General features: G+C 41.0%; 1 protein-coding gene across 3 annotated transcripts in view; it reads left to right on the forward strand.

The window, feature by feature from the left end:
- Nucleotides 1–24,063, forward strand: part of Nell2 (neural EGFL like 2) — a 298,553-nt gene that overhangs the window by 39,419 nt on the left and 235,071 nt on the right. For all 3 annotated transcript variants that reach the window (XM_055627188.1, XM_055627186.1, XM_055627187.1), the window contains exon 4: nt 16,834–16,984. In XM_055627188.1, coding sequence (XP_055483163.1) covers nt 16,834–16,984 — 151 coding nt within the window. The remainder of the gene's footprint in view (nt 1–16,833; nt 16,985–24,063) is intronic.

The raw sequence follows: 24,063 nt of genomic DNA on the forward strand, positions 1-24,063 counted from the left end.
GAATAATTAATACAATGATGGAGAATAGTCTGCCACAGATGGCATAGCAAGTGGAAAAAGATTACAAAGATCATAATGAGAACAGGAAATGGTGTAATACAAATTTTCTCTCCTGGCATGTGGGAAGGTGTGGGAGAGCACAGAATTAAGCCCTCATCACACCTGGAATTGCTATCTTGCAGCCGTCAGGCCCTCCTCCATCTCAGATGGTGAGGCTCCGCCACAAACTGGCAAGAGAAAACCCCATAGATCGACAGTTTCCCATGCAGTTGACAAACTGGATACAGTGGTGGCTGTTCTGTGCTGACATGGCAGACTCAAGTGGCTTTTCCTACACTCTTTGTCATTCTTCTGTCCCTTAAGAAGTATTATGAAAAATAAGTCTTTCAGCTCTGCTGAAAGTGCTGTGCACATATCCTATTACCCGACGTAAGGACTTGGCTCTTTATTTGCATTCTCACTACATTAGCATGCTGATTTGCATACAGATCATCAAAATGTGTATGTGTGTTCTGGAATGTGAATGTGTATAACATATCAATTGAGAATTCTCCATGCTCCAAGCATTGCTTGAAGTATTTTATATACATATAGTCATGATAGAGACCCCATGTTCTATTATTATTTCCAGTTTACAGGAGGGAATGAAATCAGCCAAGTTTCAGAGATGTTCAGTTATTTAAGCTAGAAAGTAAAAGAAGTGGCATGGAAATTTAGGATGTTCCAGCCCTCATGTGTACACTTGCCATTCACAGTAAGATATCTAAGGAACCTATAATGCACTATATGAGCATTTTACAAAGCCACGAGAAAGAGGTTTAAATGGCTTCCCCATAAAGAAATGCTCCTTTTTAATAGATAGACAAGTTTACCCCAATTTGAACACTATAAAAACATTAAACATTTAAATGGGACTTCATAAATATAACCATTTTTAAGTATCAGTTAAAATTAAAAAAATAATTACTTCCTCACAGCTTAGTCGGATATAGGCTATAAAGGACTGATACCTACATATGTAACCTGAGTAATTCATATTTATGTTATTTACAAAAATCATTAAAAATTTAAATTATATTTAAAAATTAACGAAATAATTAATTTGTGTGCACAGGTATGGATGCCAGAGAACAGTTTGTAGGAATTGGTTCTCTTCTTCTACCATGTAGGTTTTGGGATCAAATTCATGTTGTCAGGTTTGGTTGCAAGTGCCTTTAGCCATCTCTCTGGCCTCATAAATACCATTTTTATACAGTTTCTACACATAAATACTAACTGTTTTTCTTAATATACCCAACAGTATAAATGACCACTGACATGTCAAGGGTTTTCTCTCTGATATAATTTCAAGCATCCTTTTGGTACTTTGAGGAAACACCATCGTAAAAATTCTGGTATCATGCTTCCTAAGGTGTTATCACTTTTGGAAGTGATAGTTCTATGCTTCATTGTCTAAATACAAAAAAGTACAAGGATTTGAAATGATACCTCTTGGCCATCAGTTTTGAGAGACATCTACAATGCCAGAGAGCCTGTTCTGGTAGCACAGGCCTGTAATCCTACACATTCAGGAGGCTAAAGCAGGAGGCTCCCAAGTTTAAGGGCTACAGTGGGTACCTTAATGGTACTCGGCCCCTAAATCAAAACAGTCAGTGAGGCTGGGGCCACAGCTCAGTAGTACAGCAATTGCTTAGCATGCACCAGGCTTAGATTCCAGTTACAGTCCCACACACATGACAGAGTGACAGTGATGGAGGTGGGCTCTGTGGGTTGTAGTTTGTCTTGCTCACAGTGTCAAAGCAGCGTGCAGGGCACCGCAAGGCATGGAGCGGCACCCCGTGCAGGGTTTGCAGATGCCGTTTGCTCTTTACCCTCATAACTTTAGGATGCTATTTCCCAATGTTGTCTGCTTTTACTTTAAGGAAAGTTGGAAGTATTACAGTAACTGAACAATAAAAGTGTTTAATGCTATACAGTACTAAAGTATTATAGACATTTTTGTTGCTCCATAAGGAACAATAATTACTATTACGTAAAATGGGACAGAGGCACAGGATCTCAGCAAGCAGGAAGCTAAGATGTAATTCTGAGAACTGCAAAACTATTTGGAAATGTAGTTGGCAGACTTAAACCAACATTTATTTTTTTTTTTTAAATAAAAGGACCTATATATTTTTCTTCCATGGACTTTGATTTCAGAGGAAGCTCTCTTTATGCTCAGCTGTACCGACCCTTAGATGAGATGGTGCCATAGGTTCTCAGCGTGCTATCTGGCTCACAGTCAGCCTGCATGAAATTCTGCCTGTCATATGCTCATTTGGCAGCTGTAAGCTCAGGACTAAATTCAGACTCTGGAGTGGACCTGGCAATCTCAGGCAGTTCTTCTCAAAGTGCAGTAATTGTGTCCCCAGGGAACACTTGGCAATTTCTGGAGATGCTTCAGATCGGCATCATTAGGGATGCGGTCCTGTCTGTGGTGAAGAAGCTGATAGCATCCACAATAGGAAGCAGAGCCTCCCACACCAGAGGACTACTTGGTCTGAGACATCAGGAGAGCTGAGGCTGAGAACTTCTGACACAGAGTCAAAACATTATAGAAAACATACATAAACATAAACAAACATAAAACATTAAAACACACACACACATAAAACAAAGATGCTAGGAATATTTACTCAGCTGCCGTAAAAAGAACTAGAAAACTGCCGCCATGGTAAGCATCCAGTTAATGATGACCCTTGCTATTCATTTAACTACAGTATGTAGAAACCTTACTGGGTACCTGACATAATCCTAGATGTCATGTATCCAGTGTGGAAAACTGTGACAGGATTTATGGCATAAGTGAGCTCTACTCCATAGGAATAGCAGCACGTATCACCATCAGCCCTGGTACTCGTGAGTCTTCTGTCCTCACCCCTAATTCCTACAAATTGTTGGGAGGATGCCAGGTTGTGACTCTAGCTGTTAGAACTGAATGTCGTCTCGGGCTGGAATGGCTTTCTTCCCAAGGGTGCTTTTTAAAGAGGAAGCATTCGGATGGTCTTAAGTGGGCAGTTTGATTATGTTTTCCCCTAAAGGCTAAGCTGTATTTGGTGAACTGTGTCAGCAGGTCCAGGCTTGGGTATGGCTTCCTGTGCCATCCATTCCCTGTCCTCCAGCTACTTCTGACCAGAACAGGGAACACGGAGGATCCGGTCTCCAGTAACAGAACTGATTGTGACTCACTGAGTTACTGATGTCTGCTTTCCTAAGAAAAGCCCCATGGTGCCACATGCCAACTGAGTCACAGCTACTCCTTATGTTCTATTCTGTTTGCCCAGTTCACGTGACTGAGTTTCTGTTTTAATTTCCTCCTAGCCCCACAGCTCCCTATGTAACATGGTGTCTCTTCTAAGGCTGCTCTCAGACTGTGATCTATTCCTAACCACCTGTCTAGACTCCTCCCACTCTCCCACTCCATCCTTCCCACAGAGCGTATGCTCAAGCAATCTGAAGCACTGTAGGTCCGTCAACATGCCATCTTTCTTTGTATCTCCATGCGCTGCACACACTGCTTTCTCTGCCTGGATTTCCCAACTGCTATATGCCTGAATTCACCCTCACCTCACTGATTATTAGACACTGAACTGCTTCTTCAGTACCCAGCAGCTCAAGGGAACTCATCCTTGTGTCTCATCCTGGCTTCTAAATATTTTTCCTGACTACCAAGGTGCCAAGTACGTCAGAGTTCAGACTACTAGACACATTAAGCTGAATATTCTAGATTCAGATCAGCTGCAGCATGGTATAGTGGACTGATCTTCTGAGGGCCTGACACTAATGTTGCAGTTAGTGACAGTACAGGCCAGGGTTCTAAAAACTCATCTCCCAATGATGCCTTCAAATACAGCCACATTTATAAATTGTTGGTTGACCACAGCATGAGTTGTGTTTACAGGAAAACATGTGAGTAGACACTCAGTGTACATATTCAATCAGAATGAAAACAAGTTTTCAGTCTGTGTCTAGTCTCAGGAGTGAATGTGAGGTCATATAGATAACAGAGGGATGGCATGGACATAAGGCAGAATAAATCATTGGGCATTAATGCGAGTATTGACATCTGAGCCCATCATTCGTTAGCAGTGAGGTCATACTGCCCATTTAGTTTTTCAAATACTAAAGGGAAGTGACTCTGTATTCGTAGAAAGTGAACCAAAGAAGAGGTTTATGACTTGGTCCACGGCTCAGATCTGAAACATTAGGACAGCCAAAAGCAGCACCTTTAAAACTCCACTCAGATGTTAACTTTTCAAAAGAATTTTAAATCCTAACAGCTCTCCTGGCCGGGACTAATGAGCTAGGTGAGCCTAGTAATTAGTATGGGTTATGTCTCCCAGGACTTCTCTGTAAACCTTTGTGCAGGATAAATTATGTTTGCCTATGAGATTACAGGTATTGCCTGGAGCTGTGGGGTGCGTCCATAGTTGTTAGTCTTGCTTCAGAGGAAAATAAGCAGAAAGGAGAGTGAGTTATTCTTGCATAGTGAAGGTAGGCATTCTGTTTTATCAACTAAACCTTGGAAAGAAAAATTAATTTAAATCATTCAACAAGTATCTCTTGGATCTTTTCTTCTGTCCTGGGATATAAGCACTGATATTTATCATGGTGGAAGAGAGGTGTAGTATATATTTCTTACCTCAAGAAGATTAAAATCAGTCTTTCTGAGGATGTGAAACTGGCATATGAAGCCACAGGCCATGAAGTATAAAGACATGTCAGAACACAGTGACAACGCAGAGGAAACCGTCATACCTGTGGCCCTTGAGGAAGGAAGAAAGCTGTCAGGAATATGGAAAAGCAGAAGATAAAGACCAATTTCAGTATAATTCCAGGATAGTTATAATACCTAGTCCTTTTCTGTTTTAAGGAGTATAAAATATAACAAAGATATTGTCTGTAGACTACTCTGTAGAAACTTGAGCTCTTCCCCAAAATTTAAAACTCAAATAATATAGAGCGAAAAGCACAAAGAAAAAAGGGCAGAAAAGTACTGGTGTGCATTTGCTAAGTGTTTGAGCATTCTGGGCAGGGGAGCTTACGACAGTTCCAGCACCAACAGACCAATGGAGAAGAGACAGCTCAGTGCTCACCCTGGCTTCTAAACAGTAGGTCTGGGCATTCAGTTAGGAATCGTTTCCTTTTCTGAAAATTTATAACGTCTCTAACATAATACTCAAATCACACTGACCACTTGAGGGTGTTATTTTTTTCTACTTGCAGACAGTGTAGGTCCTCTTGACCTTTCTTCTATAATCATGCTTATATGACAAAGGACCATGTTCTGTTTGTTAATTTTGGCTCTCTATGTAATCTCACCAATTCTTTAGTTCTTTCTTTCTCTCTCTCTCTCTGTGTATAAAACATTCTTGTAAATTTGGTATGTATCACATATTGCATTTGTAAGGGTTGTTTAGATTGAGCAGAACTGAGAAAGAATATTTATTAAAAGAGGATTTAGGATTTATTAGACTGCCTTACAATGTAGGTTCATAGTCTATCAATGTCTGTCTCACACCTGAGAGACAGGTGGGGAAACCAGTATTTGCTCAGTCTGTGGGCTGTGTACTTTAGCTGTGAGAATCTGAGAACTGCTAGTCTTCAGTCAATACTGGGAAACCTAAGAATCTGTTTCCAGTACCAGTAAAGAAATCATCATCGTCATCATCATCATTATCACCATCATCATCAGCAGCAGCAGCAGCAGGAACAGGGTAGATGAGCTCACCAGGGATAGGGAAGGCCGAGCGAGCAGAAAGGCAAAACTTTCCTTCTTGCATGTCCCCCTGTCTGGGCCATTCTCAGAAGGTGCTGTAGTTGCTGAGGCAGAAAGCGTTGAGGAAACCTGCTTGCTTTCCATGAGTTGCTCAGCCTGCTTTCTTACACGATTCAGGACCACCAGCACAGGGAGCTCACTGCTCGTAACCCTGATGAGTACTCCCCTATTAGTCATTAGTCAAGAAAATGCCCTTACAGACATACCCACGGCCAGTCTGATGGAGGCAACTCCTCTGTTACCTTCTCTCTCTTCCGCTGTCCCTAGCTTTTGCCAAGATAACAAAGCTAATGATCCCAGTGGAGGACAGCCTCAATTCCTGCCTCAGTTCCTGCTTGAGTCCCTCAATGATGGTCTCTAATCTGCACGTGCAAGTCACATAAGCCCCTTTCTCACCAACCTGGTTTTTGTTAGTGTTTTATTACAGCAAAGATGTGGGAGCTGGGTACCACAGATATCCACAGGCCAACCCAACGTAGACAGCTGCTCATTGGAGCTCTCTTCCCAGGGGATGGTAGGTTGTGTCAAGCTGACAATTAAAGGTGGCTGTAACACTCTGCCCCTTGTTAACTTGATACATAAAAACATCACTTGAAAACCATAACCTTCCACCCCCTGTCCCTAAAGACTCATGTTTATTTCATAAAGTAACATAGAGTCTGACTCTAAAAGTTTCCAAAGTCTTTAAATGTTTAGCCCATCTTAATGGTGAGCTTGTGTAAGTCACCTAGCTCTAACACTTTCTGGCACAGTTAGAATTCTTCTTCCAAAAGGGAAGGACAAGCCTTCCAATGCAAAATCAAACTTCAGCAGGAAAAACAACAGATCTTGATAGCATGTAAGTAGATAAAGTATTGATTCAATACGTGAATCAATATATAATCACGTATTAGTCCATTTCCCCTTTCAAGAAAAATGCATCTTTCTATCTCCTCCTTCTTCCAAAAGACTCCCTGCACTCTGCCCAAAGTTTGGCTGTGAATCTCTGCATCTGCTTCAATCACCTGCTGAGTGGAATCTTTTAGAGGACATCTGTGGTAGGTTCCTGTCCTGTTCCTTTTCTTTTACCACTTCTGGTGTCTATCCTGCTTTTCTTCTGAATGACAATTAAACATCATCCCTAGGGTCCTCCTTGCTGTTTAGCTTTTTTATGTCTGTAGATTTTGGCATGTTTGTACTATATTATATGTCAAATACACACTTATAAGTGAGTCTATACCATGTGTGTCTTTCTAATTTTGGGTTACCTCACTCAGGATGATATTTTCTAGTTCCATCCATATGCCTGCAAATTGCATGATTTCCTTGTTTTTAATAGCTGAGTAGTATTCCATTGTGTAAATGTACCACAATTTCTGTATCCATTGGTTGTTTCTAGACTCTGACTATTTATTACAAATAAATCTGCTATGAACATAGTTAAACAAATGTCCTTGTTGTATGACTGAGTATCTTTCAGATATATGCCCAGGAGTGGTATAGATGGGTCTTGAGGTAGCACTATTCCCAACTTTCTGAGAAAGCACCAGATAAAGACCCAGAGGCGACAAGAACTCTACAGGGACACAAACAAAACCAATAAAAGCTGGGCCCAGGAGGTCCTTCAGATACATCAACCAAGGACCATGCATGGAGAAGAGCTAGAACACCTGCTCAGATATAGCATACATGCAGTTCATTCTCCATGTGGGTTCCTTAGTAAGGGGAGCAGGGTCTGTCTCTGACATGAACTGGGTTGCCTGCTCTTTGATCAGTTCCACCTGACAGGGTAACATAGCCAGCCTTCAGAGGAAGAGGATCCAGACAGTCATGATGAGACCTGACAGGCTAGGGTAAGATAGTAGGGGAGGAGGACTTTCCCTATCAGTTGGCTAGAGGAGAGGGATAGGAGGGATAAGAGGAAGGAAGGCTGAAACTGGGAGATGAGGGAGGGGGCTACAACCAGGATACAAAGAGAAGAAATTGTAAATAATAATAATAAAAATAAAGAAAATTCATGAAGATATGTACTTTCCAAAATTGTAACCAATATAAAGATTGCTCTCCTCCAGCACCCTTCATAGTTGTCCCATAAAGTGGCTCCAGGGCTGCAGATGTCCCCTTTTGGTGCCTTCCTGGTGTGCAGAACCATCAGTAAACCTGTCTTCGGTCTTCTCTTCTCACTCAGCTGATTATAGGGTATTCTCCTTGAGGCCCAATAAATCAGTCACCAACCCCTGCTTTCACTTCTGCTTCCAGATGTTCCTTGGTCCTGGAATCTCCAACTTTCTTGGGTCTCCATTGCAACTAAAGTGTCCCTTTTACAGCTTCAAGCAGTGGCCTCTCACGACCTCTTCAAAGAATCCAACACATTGCTGCCCTCATTGTTTAATGTTTTAAACCTTGGCACAAGGTTCCATGATCTTGTAAATTTATACCTTGTAAATTTATACCTGCAAAACCAGTACATTGTGAATAATGATGCTGAAGTCTGATAGCACCTTGCTGTGTAGCCTGGCCCCTACTGGATCACAGTTTCACGAGATTCTGTGTTTCTTCAAGGCTGACTCTGGGAAAACACTTTCTGAGGTGGTCATATTCGAGCAAGGAGAACTGTCTTAGTTTGGGTTTTATTGCTGTGAAGAAACATCATGACCATGGCAACTCTTACAAAGAAAAACATTTAACTGGGGTTGCCTTACAGCTTCATGGGGGAAACATGGTGGCATGAAGACAGACATGGTGCTGGAGAAGATGAGAGTTCTTCATGCAGATCCACAGGCAGCAGGAAGAGACTGAGCCACACAGGCCATAGCTTGAGAATGTGAGTCCTAAAACCCTGCCCCCACAGTGCACACTTCCTCCAACAAGGACACACCTACTCCAACAAGGCTGTACCTCCTAATCATGCCACTCTCTATGGGCCAAGCATGCCAACACATGAGTCTAAGGGGACATTCTTATTCAAACCACCACGAGACCTTTAAGTGGAAATCTCAGTTTATGCTTACTCTTATCAAAAAAATCAGAATTTTCCTAAGTTATAGCCTCTGGTAGGGAGGATCTTACCCTCACATTGTCTTCTGTATTGTCTCACAGGTTTCTTTAATGGTTCCATAATCTCTTTGATAATTAAACCTGCTTTTAAACTGCCTTGTCAGTTCAAATAATTAAATAATCTCTTATAATCACAGTTACCTTTAGACTGTCTTGTCACTAACTCTAAACTTATACTTTTTTCTTCACCAAATTGTACATTTTTTATATCTATCTGTTCTCCTTTTTGCTTTCTTTCACTGTAGACATGGATGAGGTCAGGAACAGTAATTGTTACAGTACTGAAGTGGGATTCTGTCTTGTGATTTCTTTCCCTGAAGAAATTTGTCTTTTACTTTAAAATTTATCCATGCTAAAGGACTCAGGACCACAGACAGATCTTTTCTGAATATTATTTGAAGAGTCTTTAGTCAATTGCTCAATAGAGTTTTTCTTCCCTTCTGGAATCTCATGAGCCAGGCCTTCACTGGCCCCATTTCTCTCTGCATTGTGCTCTTCTGGCCTTTCATCAGGCTGACCCATTAGTCTCTGCTCATAGCAGTCTAGACATTTTCTAGGCTGAAGTTTCTAAGTGTTCTGTCAAGCCAGTCTCATTGGAGTAAGAACTACACATTCAGGTTCATCACAGAAGCAACTACTTCTTGCAGCAATGTCCTGTACTGGTGACTTATCTCACCGCTGGGATAATGTAATCAGCAAGGAGCAATGTCAGAGAGGAAGGATTTGGCTCACAGTTCAAGGTGATGCGGCTTGTGGTGAAACAGCGTGGTGTAGCAGGGGCAAGAGGCTGCTGGCTGCTTCCTCAGTCAGGAGGCAGAGCGAGAGAAACTTGTTGGTGTTCCTCTTTTTGTATTAAGTTGGACCCTAGACCATGGAGCTGTACACTTAAGAGAGCTCTTCCCACCACAGTCCGATTTACAAACCCCTCAGGCTTAGAGATTCGTCACCTGGGTGAATCTATTCTTCTCAAGTTGACAGTCAGCCTTAACCATCACCCAGGCCTCTCAAGACCACTGATAGAAATGCATTGCCACACAGCATCATCCCATTCCTTTCCTGATGGCCCATCTAGCAATCCTCCCATGAAGCCTCCTACCTCGTGGTTTAGAATTTCTTCCTAAACACAAAACTTAACCAACAAAAGATATAGAATGCTTCACTTCATAAATGGGAAATTATACTCACTGCTGCCAACGGTCAGCCAGTGATGGGATCTGACATTACTTTTGGGTATGCCACACCTAAAATGTTTACTTTTTGGCCTTATATAGAAAGTTTGCTGATCATCATTTTAAAGAATGATACCCCAGTGAACTGTCTGAGTGAGTCATAGATTTGGGAGATGCATTATTTAGGGAATAGGCTAAGTTCTTCCAGAAAATGCATTGCTTTCACGAGGAAGAACTTTATTTATCTGTAACGGTCCAGAGTCAACAGGCAGTCCATGGCTGATGGCCTTTCCTCCACCTGAGATTGTCTGAAGACCAAGGTGTGGTCGGTATTCTACTTCAAACACCCCTCTCTTTATTGAGGTTGACTTTTTCCTCACCATATCACCAAGGAAAAGGAAGAAGAGTGTGGTCAATCTTCTTTTAGATCATCAAAGAGTATTGTGGCCCGTGTTCCCTTTACACACAGTGCATTGGACAGAATTTAAAACACCTGAGCACTTAACTACAAAGGATGCTAGGGAATAATGCAGTTTCTAAATAGTAGCCTTGTGCTCAAACAAGTAGATAGTTTTATTCTTGGAAAGAGGAGGAGAGTTGTTTCTGTTGGAAGAAAATTAGGAGTCAGCCACAGTGATACAGACAGCTCATGGTGTTGAAGTAGTACCAATCTTCATTTACACAATTCTCAACATGAAACTATGTGGCATGCATTTGTTGAGGAGAAGTTTCTCGAGTTTTTTGGCAGAAAACTGAAGGGAATGCTGAGTCTAGGAATGGTTACTTGAGGAAAAATCTGGCTGAAATAGGACCAGTCCAGGCTTGGTGGGTGTTATTATCTTTGAAGTGTAAAATATAGGCCACAAACTCATTTGTTTGGACACTTGATTCTCTTGGTTGGCATTATTCTGAGAACTTTTGAAGCCTTTGAAATGTGGAGTCTGGTCAGAGGGAGAGTATCATTTCTACTTCTTGTCTGTCTATTTTTTGTGTTCCACAGAGGGAGTTGAAGGTTGTAAGGAGTCTCAGCCACATTCTCACTGCCATGGGCTGCCTGCCTGTATGTTTTCCCTGCTGTGATGAAGTATATCATGCAGGCATGAACCTCCCTTACATTGTTTGTGCTTGTTATTCTGTCACAGAGCTAAGAAAAATATTAAAGACTTATGTGAATAAATCAGCTAGCATCAGAGACTAGATAACTTTAAGCAAGGTGAATGAAGAATTAAGTTTAGCTTGTTTTATACTTTATATAGGGATAATCCCAACATTTAATTAATTAATTAATTAGTTAATTATTACAATTTATTCACTTTGTATCCCAGCTGTAGCCCACTCCCTCATCTCTTCCCAGTCCCAGCCTCCCTCTCTCTTCTTCCTCTATCCCCCTCCTCTAGTCCACTGATAGGGGAGTCCCCCTCCCCTTCTATCTGAATAGAACAAAATGACAGCCTACAGATTGGGAAAGGATCTTCACTAACCCTATATCTGACAGAGGGCTAATATCCATTATATATAAAGAATTCAACATGTTAAACACCAACAAACCAAGTAATATAATAAAAAATGGGGTACAGAGCTAAACAGAATTCTCAATAGAGGAATATCGAATGGCAGAGAAACACTTAAAGAAATGTTCAACGTCCTTAGTGATCAGAGAAATGCAAATAAAAACAACCCTGAGATTTCACCTTATACCCCTCAGAATGGCTAAGATCAAAAACTCAAGTGACAACACATGCTGGAGAGGATGTGGAGAAAGGCAAACCCTTCTCCACTGCTGGTGGGAATGTAACTGGTACAACCACTCTGGAAATCAATCTGGAGCTTTCTCAGACAATTAGGAATAGTGCTTCCTCAAGATCCAGCCATACCATTCCTAGGCATTTATCCAAAATATGCTCATCTGTACAACAAGGACATTTTCTCAGTCCCAACATTTAAATAGTGAGTTTGGTTTAGGAAATTTCATAGAAGTTTTAGAAGATATTATGGGGTTGGAGATAAGGTGGTAGAGTTGGGGGGTGCACAGTGTTGGAGCAGCCTCTTAGTCCCTGTATCTCTCAGGCCAACAGGCCTCATTCTACAGATACAGCTTTCTGAGACCTTAGCAGGATTCATCCATTCCAAAGGGACAGCAAAACAAAGGACCTGGCAAGAACCTGACAGAATATTAAAGTCTCAACCAAACAGCTTGGTGCAGGGCGGAGGGCAGGGGCCTCCGCTGGAGACTGAGGCAGGAGCTCAGCTCTGCAGACTGTACCAGGGCGGTGGATTTGGCAGATGATTTTCTTCAGGGGATGGGCACATTTTCAGAGTTCTTACTGAATCCCCGAGAGGCAACAGTTCTTTCCAAATCTTCCTCGCCCCCCCCACCCTTTTTTCTCTTTTTTGCATGATTGTTCCTCTGGCTTAGAAACCCAGAGGAGACAGAAAAGGGGTGGGGAGAACAAGGACAGAAACTGAAGGATTTTCTTCTTCGCAGAAATCTGGAGTGAAGAGCTGTGAACCACGCTTTTCTTGTCATTTGGTCCTTTATAATGTTGTTTGCTTTCTTAAAGTGAAAATAATCATGATAGAAAAATGAAGTTTGATTTAAATAGGGTAGGTAATCATGATAAGTGAGACTTTAATGTCTTGTTACTCTGAAATAATTTGATTATTATAATTAAGGAAGAAATATAGAAGAATAAATTCTCCAAATTGATGTCTTAGGTCAAACTGGCCCATTAAGAGGAAGATGAAATTGTGCCTTTCAGCATTTCACCTCTGCATAATTGGTAGGGCACTATGTACTCTGTCTTTGGCTACTCAGCAAAGATTTTGCTAGAATCTGCTTGTGTAATCCACAGTTTCACAATAAATAACCTTCATAGTGTATGCATGTGAGGTTATTTTATACCTCTCTATCCATTATGTCTATTTATTAAGAAGTCTTAATAAATTTTACGGATCTACTGTCGAAATCCCACTTTGATCCTGTAAATGTTGTATTTCTTTTTTAAAACAATCTTTCTACCAGTGTCAACAAAATTGTTGTATATGTATTATTGTAGAAAAGTATGACATAGTCCAAAGAAACATAATTTGAGAATTTATAAAATTGAATGGTAAGGCAAACCATAGTTGTTATCATTAAAGCAAATCCAAACAGATAAAATGAGGGGCCTGTAAGATTTCACTGCAGGTAACGATGCTTGCCATGCCAGTCAGAATTCACACAGATAGGAAGAGTGAACCGATACTCTAAGTTGTCCTGTGACCCCCAAATGCATGCTCTGGCATGCCCACACTTGCACACACACACACACACACACACACACACACACACACACACACACACACACACACACAGTTGCACATGCTCATACAGACTCCATAATGACATAAACTATCAGTAATTAAAAATTTTAAAACAGAATAAAATGATAATTGTTACATATAAATTTTTAATATTTTATGTTTGAATTCTTCAGGCATTATTTTGTGGACCCCTCATATTCTGACTACACTTTTGTTTTATTTCATGGATGAAAATTTCAGTTTGTGGGTCAAATGTTTTGTTTAAGGTAAAGCAGACAGCTGCTGGATCTGGACAGCAAATCTGACCCTTGTTTTTGTTTGATTGGCTCCTTAATGCTTATGCTTCTGACTCATCATATTAATGTGTGCTTATTACTGTGCTTGTGTAATATATACTTGTGGTATTTGTCCAAATCAAAATTAATTTTGGATCTGGAAAGAATCTTTGAGGTCGTTCTGGGTTCACTGAGATCAGCGTGTCTTCAGGAGTGTGCCCTTGTTCTCTGGCGTTAGCCTAGCATTGAGGGTCACACGTATGCGGCTTAAGTTGTGGTAGCAGAGGCTTGATCAGCACCACCAACAGCTGTAAACGAGTCCCGGGTACCCAGTAACATTTAATGCACAATTATTGAAAACTGTTTTTCTAAGAGGCATATTGTTCTTAAATTTTAATTCACACCACAATCGTTTAGATCAGGGTGTGTAGCTGAGGGGACCCATATAGAAATCAGGTTGCAGTTCTGAAAAGCCCAGTTAATTCAGAGATCATGAGAAACTTATTTCTCTGGACAGTGTGCTTTTGTAAAAGTTAAATTGATGAATTGCATACCCCCGGAGTCTGCGTCACTGTGCCACTGTTGGGGGAACAGTAAACCCCCTGGTGTCCGCGTCAGTGTGGTGCTGCAGGGCTCTGTTGTGTGAACACAGAAAGCACCTTGTCCTGAGCTGAGTCCTGGATCTGCCATTTGAATTATGTTCCTACATGTGACCAGAATTGCTTCCAGTATTTCCAAATGCAATAAAGTCCCAGAAATGAATGGATTTGGGGGTAACTATGATATGACCGGCAAGCATTCTGCGTTTTCTTCTCTAACCTTAAGATTACAATGAAGCAGAGAAAAGAATCCCACACACTACAGAGTTCTCTGAGGGTTAAGTGAGATTATTTTTGTGTAAAGGCTTTGCAAATGCATACAGTGTTAATCAAATTGTTAAATTTGGCTTTTAAAACCATCACCATTATTTTGCCTTTATACTTTACACTATGATTTGTTGAAAGGAGGATAAAAGCGGTGGGCACTGTGGTATCAGTCCCAAGCTAGTGTGTTTTTAATCTGAATTTCAATGATAATCGTACATAGCTAACATCTGAAAGGGACCAAACTGTTACGTTTGGAAACGTCAGTCATCTATTCTGTATCTGAGAGTAGATGGTATTTATAATTGAATTCACACATGCTATTTTTGTTGTCAGGTTATGTGGGGAAATTAATTTAAGTTTTTACACATTGCAGCAAGTTGGGACTCATTAGGTTCATGGTGGCAATTGCTGTGATGCTTTTCTTAATTGGAAAAGAAGAAAATAATGCTCACTAATTTTTGTTATTGAAGGATAGATAAATCCCTTCCTTAGCTTTACTGTCGACACACTGAAAATCCTGGAGAGTTTCTGCATTCTGACACTAAGTTATCTGAAAAAGAAATTGAGACCTTAGGACTTTCAATAGCTACAAGAAAATATTTAGAATAAATTTAACTGGTGAAATGAAAGGTCTGAACACTGAAAACCAAAGAATATTGCTGTAAGGATTGAGGACAATACATTTAAAATAAATGGAAAGATATCATCTATTTCAGGACTTGAATAATTTCTATACTGTTAAAATGCCTCTGTCACTCCAAATGACCAAAGAATTCAAGGCAATTCTAATAAAATTCCAATGACTTTTTCAAAGAAGTAGAGGAACCATCCTAAAAAATGCAGATGTACTTACAATTTCAATGGATTCAGTGTGCTAGCTGTTCCCATACACATTTAACAAGTGAGATTTCTAGAGTAAACTGTAATTTATCTCTGTGTGGAGCAGCAGGTACCCACAGTTACTGCGAGTCTTTGTTCTTGTGGCTATTTGCTCTGGTGGGCAAATGTTCCTAACTGAGGCGTAACTCAGGAAAAGCGTATATAATTAAGCCAAGCAAGAAATAAATCATATGTGTGTACAGAGTGAAATGATCATCACAATCATACTAACTCCCCCCCCCCATATAGTTGTCATTTTTTTACACAATGAGAAGTTTTGTGATCTATTCTCAAAAAGTTTGAAATGGGGTATTATGAACACCCTCTTATGTTCATTAAAGTGCACACCACAGCCCCACGACACAGTCATACTATAGAGCTTCAATTTTAAAGCTTTACCCATGACTTTCTCATTTCCCGTATTCTCTCAGCAATGACTAGTCTACTGAACTCAATGTTGAGCAGAGGCTACATGAATCCTTAAGTAGCATGTCTTCCAGGTTTACCACTGTTGTTTAAAATGACTGCAGCTTGGTTACACAGGACATACAGTCCCCTCTGAATGCCACCCTTCCCCTCGTCTATTTTCGTGAGAGAAAGATGAGAATGATTTGTTCACAACACAACTGCACATCTGGCTCCGTCAGTCCTATGCACACAGTATAAATAAGAGCCTCATGCTTATGGTGATCAGGTGCTGGAATGATAGGGCTTATCTGACCACCCAGTTCATTGCTATCTCTGCCCTATTTCTCCCACGTCTTGTCTGTTCTGAGTTTGGAGCTCAAGAATAAACCACATGAAAGGGCAGAAAAAAGTTTCTCTTTTCCTGGGCAAACTTGTTAGACTGAGCTTTCTCTAAATCCATGGAGGAGGGGGTGGAATTAAGTTCTATGTATTTCTTTCAACAAATATGGTGAGAAGAATTGATCTTCCTGTTTCCTCCACTGCACAGAAGGCTGAGAGTGACTAATTCCACTGATCTTTTCAAGAATCTATTTATAGCGAGCCTTCTGGCTAAAGATACCACTCGAAAGAGAGGCACACAGATTCAAATCCAGTTTTCTCTCGGGAGGTCTCAGAAAATCTACCTGGCTTTACAGTGCTCAGTCACTTTGGTCCTGTTGTAGGACCCACATCTTTTTGCTGTTGTCCCTGATGTAGCTATGGCAAAAGGCTGGAGAACCTATGTGAAGAGAAAAGTCGGGAACACTCATTTTCTGGGAGGCTTCTTTGATTTTCCCCTCAAAGATGACAAGTCTTGAAAACAGATTCCTGAAACATATTTATTAATTCACGTGATTTTTGTGGTGCCCTGTGCTGTATGCGGGAGAAGCTCTTATTGGGAGCGTTTACCGAGTCTAAAATTTGGTATTTATGAATTAAACTTTAATAAATTTTCAGGAAGGTGAGGCTTATAAGACATATTTTGTAAAAGCAAACTCTAGTGTCTTTTTAATGTGTGTTTATTGTTTATTTAATCTTAGATACCCCCAGAAGCATAAAGGCTCCTGCTGCTACGGCTGAGCGTTTTCTCCAGAAGCTGAGAAATAAACACGAGTTCACAATTTTGGTGACCCTGAAACAGATCCACTTAAATTCAGGAGTCATTCTCTCCATCCACCACTTGGATCACAGGTAGGCAGAGCTTGTAACAATTCTTGTGTTTTCTATGTGTGTTGGCATTACTATTCAGAAGAGAAGTAAACAAGCCTGCTATGAGAAGGGTTTTATATATTTTGCACAACTGCAGGCAGAGTACTGCCTAAAAGCAGAGGAGCCCGTTGCATCGGTGTGTTGGGAGCACACACAAGTCCACCACTAAGAAGCATTTGTCAATTTCTAAACTCCACAAGGGCTGTCTTCCTCAATGCTAAACACAAACACAGTTCTTCATTGCCAATCATTACCTACAAAGCACTGTACATTTGCCTTTGGAAAAGTGACTGTAGAATTTAGCATTTAGTAGTCATATGATTTTAATCATATACAGAGAGCTTACCCTGTAAGCCCCAGTGCTTACAGCTGTGTGGGTTTGAATGCTTATGAGCACTTTCCACCTACTGTCACATGAGGAAGGATTGCTAAGGGAGCTGGCAGAAGAGGCCGAGAGAGAGCAGAGTTCCACGCATGCACTTGACACGTGGAGCTGTAGATGCACACATACTGAATAATACCCGAATCCTGAGTCATAGCTTAGAACAACACAATTACTATCAGCTGTGCTATTATTGAATAACAAGTAGTTGTTATTAATTATTAATAACAACATGAAAACCACAATTCTGGCTGTTCATTCATATTTTGATGCATAGTCCTATTACATATTATTTACAAACCAGACAAATCACACGGCTATCTATATCTTCAATTGCTTTTCTGTAAAGTGGGATAATAGTGATAGCCCCTTTTAGGTGACTGTAAAAAATAAAGTTTATAAACCCAAAGTGCTTTAAATACATAATAGCATTCATGATCTTGTTCATATTTTGGAAAAAAATTATTTGGTTCTTTTTATTGAAGATTAGGAAGTCTGAAACTTTTCAAATCTTTTCTGGGTACTAAAGATCAAACTTGACAAATGCAGGAGAAGAACAAAATGCAGCGAGATTAGAGAGGGAGGCTCTTAAGTACACTAGTTCTTAGAGTTTGGGGGCTCCTGGCATTCTGTTCTTAGCACCAAAGGATATCGTCACGGAGCTTGCTCTTTACTGGGGTCTGGCTTGTGCCAGAGGGGGAGGGCGCCATGCAAACACCCAGCTGCGGATTAATTAAACCCTTGAGGGAAGAATGGGAAAAGGGGGGCATATTCACACATTTGTTAGAGCTTTTCCCTTGCCACAGACCTCTCTTCATGTGCCCAAGAGGAGGTCTCACCCGTGCTTATGGCATCAGGCCTCTGCGCATGTCAGCTGGGCTTTCAGTCAACATGAGTCACACAAAAGAAAGGAAGATGTTCCTAAAAAGACTAGTCTGGTCTGTGGGTAGTCATCTGTCCATGCTAGGAATAGTTCTCCTTGATGAATCACAGAACTTTCTTTCTCTGTGAAGACTTGGGACTCACCCAGCCTTCTTCCAGGTGTATCACTTACATGTGATGGCCACGCCCAGTTTCCTTCTTTCCCCCTCTGCCCTGTGCTAACCAGTTCTGACTGTATCCTCCACTTATGCTCTCACACTGAGTTCTGCATGGTGACTGTTTCCGAGGTCCCTGTATCAATTCAGTAAGTTGTTTGCTTATTCACCTTACATTTGTCTATAATATCGACAAAATTTAGTCAAACAAATACCACATTTGTGATATAGTATATCTTTGCATATGTAAAATGTAATTTATTTTTAAGGCATTAATTCTCAGTGAGATGACAACTATGAGAGAATTACACTTGGTCAGTGTGTGCTACCTGAGTCCATTTACCATCAGTGTTCAGTTAAGAGGATAGCCCTGGAGACAGACTGCATATCTCACTGCTTTACCACTCAGGGTTCCTCTCTGCAGCTTAGTGTCCTCATCTGTAAATCCATACAAAGTCTTTGAAAATGTCAGTTAAACATCCACAGAAGCTCTGTAATTGCACAAGGTCAACACTTTCATTCTCATTGACGAGACAAACACACATCAGAGTTGCTGTTAACTTCAGAAGAGCTTGTGGGAAGAGCCTCGTGCCCAGGCTGTACCACAGGCTCATGCATGCACATTCCTCGTTTGTTACATGGATGCTGGGGATCCATACCAAGCTTCTTGTGTTTGCGCATCAAGCATTTTTACCTACCAAGCCATCTCCCAGCTGCCATCTTTTTAATTCTCATCATTCTGTCTAGCCTCATTATTACATAGACATGTATTTAACTATGCCCTCTTTTCATAAAAAAAAAAATAAGGTGGCTTGAGGGTGTAACCATGGAAACAGATAAAACAATGTGACCATGCAGATAGGCAGAAGAAGAAGCTCAGCTAAATGGTCAAGGGTGTGCTGCCATTGTTAATGCTCAACAACAGACCTTTTCATAGATATCCATAGTGATGGCCCAAGCAAATAAGGTTGGGAGCTTCATGCTGTGTGGTGGCTTCTGGCCATAGTTGACTCCAGAAAATCAAACTACAACATTGCTAGTTACATATGTCAGAGGGAGAAGATCTTTGTAACAGTTTTGGGACTCCAGAGTGCTTGTAATGTGTAGGGCAGTTATGTGCAACGAAGTTTTTCTGTTGAACATGACAGGAAAGCTCCTAACATGCGACACATTGGTTTTCCCAATAAGTTGGTTTTCTTCTTGTAACTCTGTGTAATCAGTAGAGCGCTGGTGTGAGCCTGCCTCTGTGCCCACTGTGCTCCTCTTCCTCTGGGCTAATTGTAGTGAGCTGTTGCTGTCAGTCATGGGGAAGCAAGGCGAAGGCAAGAAGCGATGGAAACCAGGTCGATGCTGGCGCAGAGCTGCTCAGGAGGAGAGTGCATGCTGTACAGAGGCTGGCCCACTCTTCAGCTGTGCAGCCCTCTTTCACTCTACTTGCCCAAGTCTGCTCGGGTGTTCATGAAACTGTGCCTGTCCATTCCAGTTCCCATCCATGTCTTCTCAAATGAGCCTCCCGGGTGTGCTCTCCCCCTTTTTGGTGTTCTGATGCAGAACACCTCTGATGATCGTTTGAATGCTTCTTGTGTATATACTTATGTTAATTCCACATGAGATACTGAATAACATTTATTGCTATTGACCACAATTGTGGCAAATACTTAAAACATTTTAAAATTTAAATTTAAATGAAACCTCTTTCTATTGGTAGTATATTCCATGGTTCAAAACATTAAAGACCTAAGAGGACATAAAGGAAACAAATTACCATCGCTTATGCTCCTGGCCAGCCAGTGTCATCCTTGGGGGAAAACAGGTTTTTTTAATTGAAGACATATTATTTATTTATTTGTTCATTTGTTTAATATGTACATATGTGGCATGCACATGCCACAGGACCTGTGCAAGTCAGAGGACAGCTTGCAGGAGTTGGTTCTCTCCTCCTCTGTGGGTTCCGGGTTGCCAAGCTTAGTAGCAAGCACTTTTACCTACTGAGCTAGCCCACTGGCCCCATGGAAGGGACTTTACAGAGGAGAGTCATTTCATCAGCGGTGTGTTGTAGCTGGCACACACACTGGCTGGTAAGAGCTGGAACCTCATGAGCTGGTGGGTATTAATTTGGTAGATTATGATATGGAAATCAATGAAATATAGAAACCAGCAACTGTGATGAAGTAGTACCTTAAAATACACGATTTTGATAAGCTTTAACTTTTGATAGTTTTCATATGCTAACATCTGTGCACAAATAGATACTAGAAAGATGCCTGTGAAATGGAAAGAAGAGGGTTGGGGAAGAGGTTAAGCATATTGTGGAGGGTCACAGAAGGCATGTGACTTGAGTGTGGAAGGGTGACTAGTGGGGGGGGAAGAGGACAGTAGGAGAGGCGTGGGGTGGGATGGGAGATGGCGGAAAAAGAGTGACAAAAAACTAAACATGCATGGAACTCCCATAATGAAACCTGCCACAGGGCGTGCTCATTAAACACACATAACCATTTCAACAACCTCTACATAGACAGTTGAAGCAGCACACTTGAGCTATTCTCTGGAGCACAGAAAAGCAGTGCCAAACATTCTGCAGCACAGTGCGCCTGCCACGCTGACACCTGGAAAAAAATGCCACAGAGCTTCCTGATCCTTGTCTTAAACTTGTTTGTGTGAAATTTTACGTGACTGGCAACAAGTTTCTGCTAAATAGTAAGGTTTTACTGTCAAGGATTATATATTACTGCATATTAAACATAAAAATTCCATTCTGCATGTCATGTCACAGAGAAGCTAAATGAATACTTGATAGATGAAGAAACAAGTGGAAGGTGGAAAGTATGCACATGACTGTAACTGGGAATCATAAGTACGTCACTGCTCCCATCTGGGTGGACAGCAGAACTGAGGAAATGCTCAGATCTCTGTGGAAGCACAGGGTCCAGTCAATCCTGAAGCTTCATCAGCTCTAGCCTGAGTGACCCAATTCACTAACAGGTAGTCACTGCATCAAAACAACTGTAAGACGATTTCTTTGAGACTAGCAACCTCTATTAATAAACTTTTCCTCAACTGGAAGCCTAATCACAATACTGAGTTGGTTTGGACAGAAGAGACTGATGGGCTTGCCTGGGATTCTGGAGAGTCCAGAGGCCTGCTGAGAGCTGAAAAAAGGTAGGAAGTGGAAACCATCAAGAGCATCTCAGAACGGGAAGCAGGTGTAAGTCAATCCTACTGTGAAAACTGCACCAGGCAACAGTCTAATCATAACTACAAAGTCCTCATCAGCAGTGTGTTAGTGAACTATGAGGAAGGGCTCATTTGCCCACCCACCTGACACACTGGCTTTCCATGCTGTTGTCCAAATAGAGGCTGCTATTAAAAATTAAAACACAGGTTCACGTGAGCACCATGTAAGAAGACTATTGGCCCAGATTTTCCTGAGTTCGCATAACTATCACCATCCTATAAAGAACCAGCAGATCTGTACACCTGTCTGAAAGAATGAAGACACTTGGAAGAGTCAACACTTCACATTCCTGGGGACTGTGTTTCAAAGAGAAAGAAAAGAAATTGGGTGAAGAATTTTAAGATTAAAAAAAAGGAATTTTAAGATAGCGCTAATGATGTCTTGAGTAACTAGAGAAGAGGAATAGACACAAAAGTAAAGGCTTCTGTAAAGGCAAAACAGATTTGTCAGCGGAAATAAATGATAACTTCTCTGCAAATTTCAGAGGCCTCTGTTTCCTTCTCTTACCTTTTCTGAACCTAGTTTCTTTCAGATAAACACTGTCCCCTTTACAGATGTGGAATAATTACCTGGCTGTGCTCTCTGTAGTTTATGGTATTCTTCTCCTTTTTGAGATAGTCTTTGGATTTACATCAATTGGCTCCCATGGAGTTACTATTAGAATTTTCCTGATATCCAAATGTTATTTATGCTTCTAGTTTGAATCCTCTGTGAATTGTACACACAGAGAGAACTTTTAGCAATAGCATTGCAGATAAATACAAATATTAAAATGTCTTGTAGTTTGCTGTCATCTCCTGGATTAATCAACTTGAGGTAAAAATAACTTATTCCTTTAATATTAATTATTATACATTCTGGGAGCGTAGGAATGCATTTGTACATGAGGTTGATGAAATGTACTTGTGCTTGTTTGTCATGCAGGAAGCCATTTTTCTTTTGTGACATAAGCATGTAAGAATTAGAGTTGACTGCAATATTTGCTTGGCTTAATGGTTTTGAACTAAAAAGATGGCTTTGTTTATTGTGGGTGAAATTAACAAGCTGGCATAAAAGCAACTGCACCCTTCACTCTTTGGTTGCATGTTAATAACATTAACGATAATAGTATCTATAAATTAAAACTTCAAATTCCCAAGTTCTATGTGATTTCAATCCCTTTACTCAACTCTTGTTGACCTTATAATTGTGTTTCTGTATCATTATTTATCTCCAACAAAACTGCACTTCTAATGTGCACCTGCTGTCTCCTGAGGTGGCTATGATGCATCTGCAGAGCCCCACATTTAGTTCTGTCTCTCTGACGACCCCCCCCCCCATGCTTCTCAGTGACACGTGTCTGCAAACATCGGAAGATGCAGAGCATTTGCCATACTTCCTATCAGCCCCAGGTTTGCTATTAGGTACACCAAGGGAACGGAATTCATGTTTCGGTGTGTAGAGGTAATCTCAAGGGGCACAAGTTTCCCCACTGTGTTGAAGAAGCACAAGAAAGGATCCCACGACCACTGCTAATGTGGCTCTTTGGTACACAATCCCTGCTATTCCATCAAGGATCATACTCTGCATCCCCAGTCAGAGTTGCTTCTAAGGCTCCTTCCTGTTTTGAGCAAGTCCAGTCATAAGACTCCAGATACACCAGACTCTGGTGAGCCCTGCCTCCTCTTCTCTCTGGTTGCACCTTCGATGCAGATCATGAAGGATGAATGGTACGGCTATTAGCTGGGTAATGTGCAGAGGACCAAGGCCTCCAGTCAGGCTGCTGCTTGGTCTGAGGGTATTTAGTTCTTCTGCTTTGCTAAAGACATACAGATTTATGATTTCCTATATATTTTAAAGTATCTATCTATCTATCTATCTTCTGTCTATTTATAGATCTATCCAGTGTTATGACTGAGTGCATGCACATCAGAAGAGGGCACCAGATCTCACTATAGATAGTTGTGGGCCATCTTGTGATTGCTGGGAATTGAACTCAGGACCTTTGGAAGAAAAGCCAAAGCTGTTCAGAACCCTCTGAGCCAACTCTCTAGCCCCGATATCCTATATTGTTTTAAATGTTTCCAGGAATAAATTCAGAGGTCTGCCTGGTCCTCTTTCCCTTGAGTTTATGAGCTTGCTGTGTCTCAGGGCCATATTTTGCTTGGAGCTTCTCATGAAGAAACTTGAAGTCATTGATTCAGAATTCCTCATGTGAGAGGGAAGGAGAGGGAAGAGTAAATCTATCACATGTGCATATGTCTTTAATATAATTTTCTTGGGGCAGAGACATTTATTACCTTTCCTCATGGATGATGTCTGGTGATTAAAGGTGATATTGTTAATATTTGGATATTACCTGGAAACTTTATTTTTTACTTTAGAATACTCTAGTATTGTGTACATTACTCATTTATGTTTGTTTAAC

The sequence above is a fragment of the Psammomys obesus genome, unplaced genomic scaffold (genome assembly GCF_907164565.1).
Source record: "Psammomys obesus unplaced genomic scaffold, mPsaObe1.curated_primary_1811, whole genome shotgun sequence".
Taxonomy (NCBI): domain Eukaryota; kingdom Metazoa; phylum Chordata; class Mammalia; order Rodentia; family Muridae; genus Psammomys; species Psammomys obesus.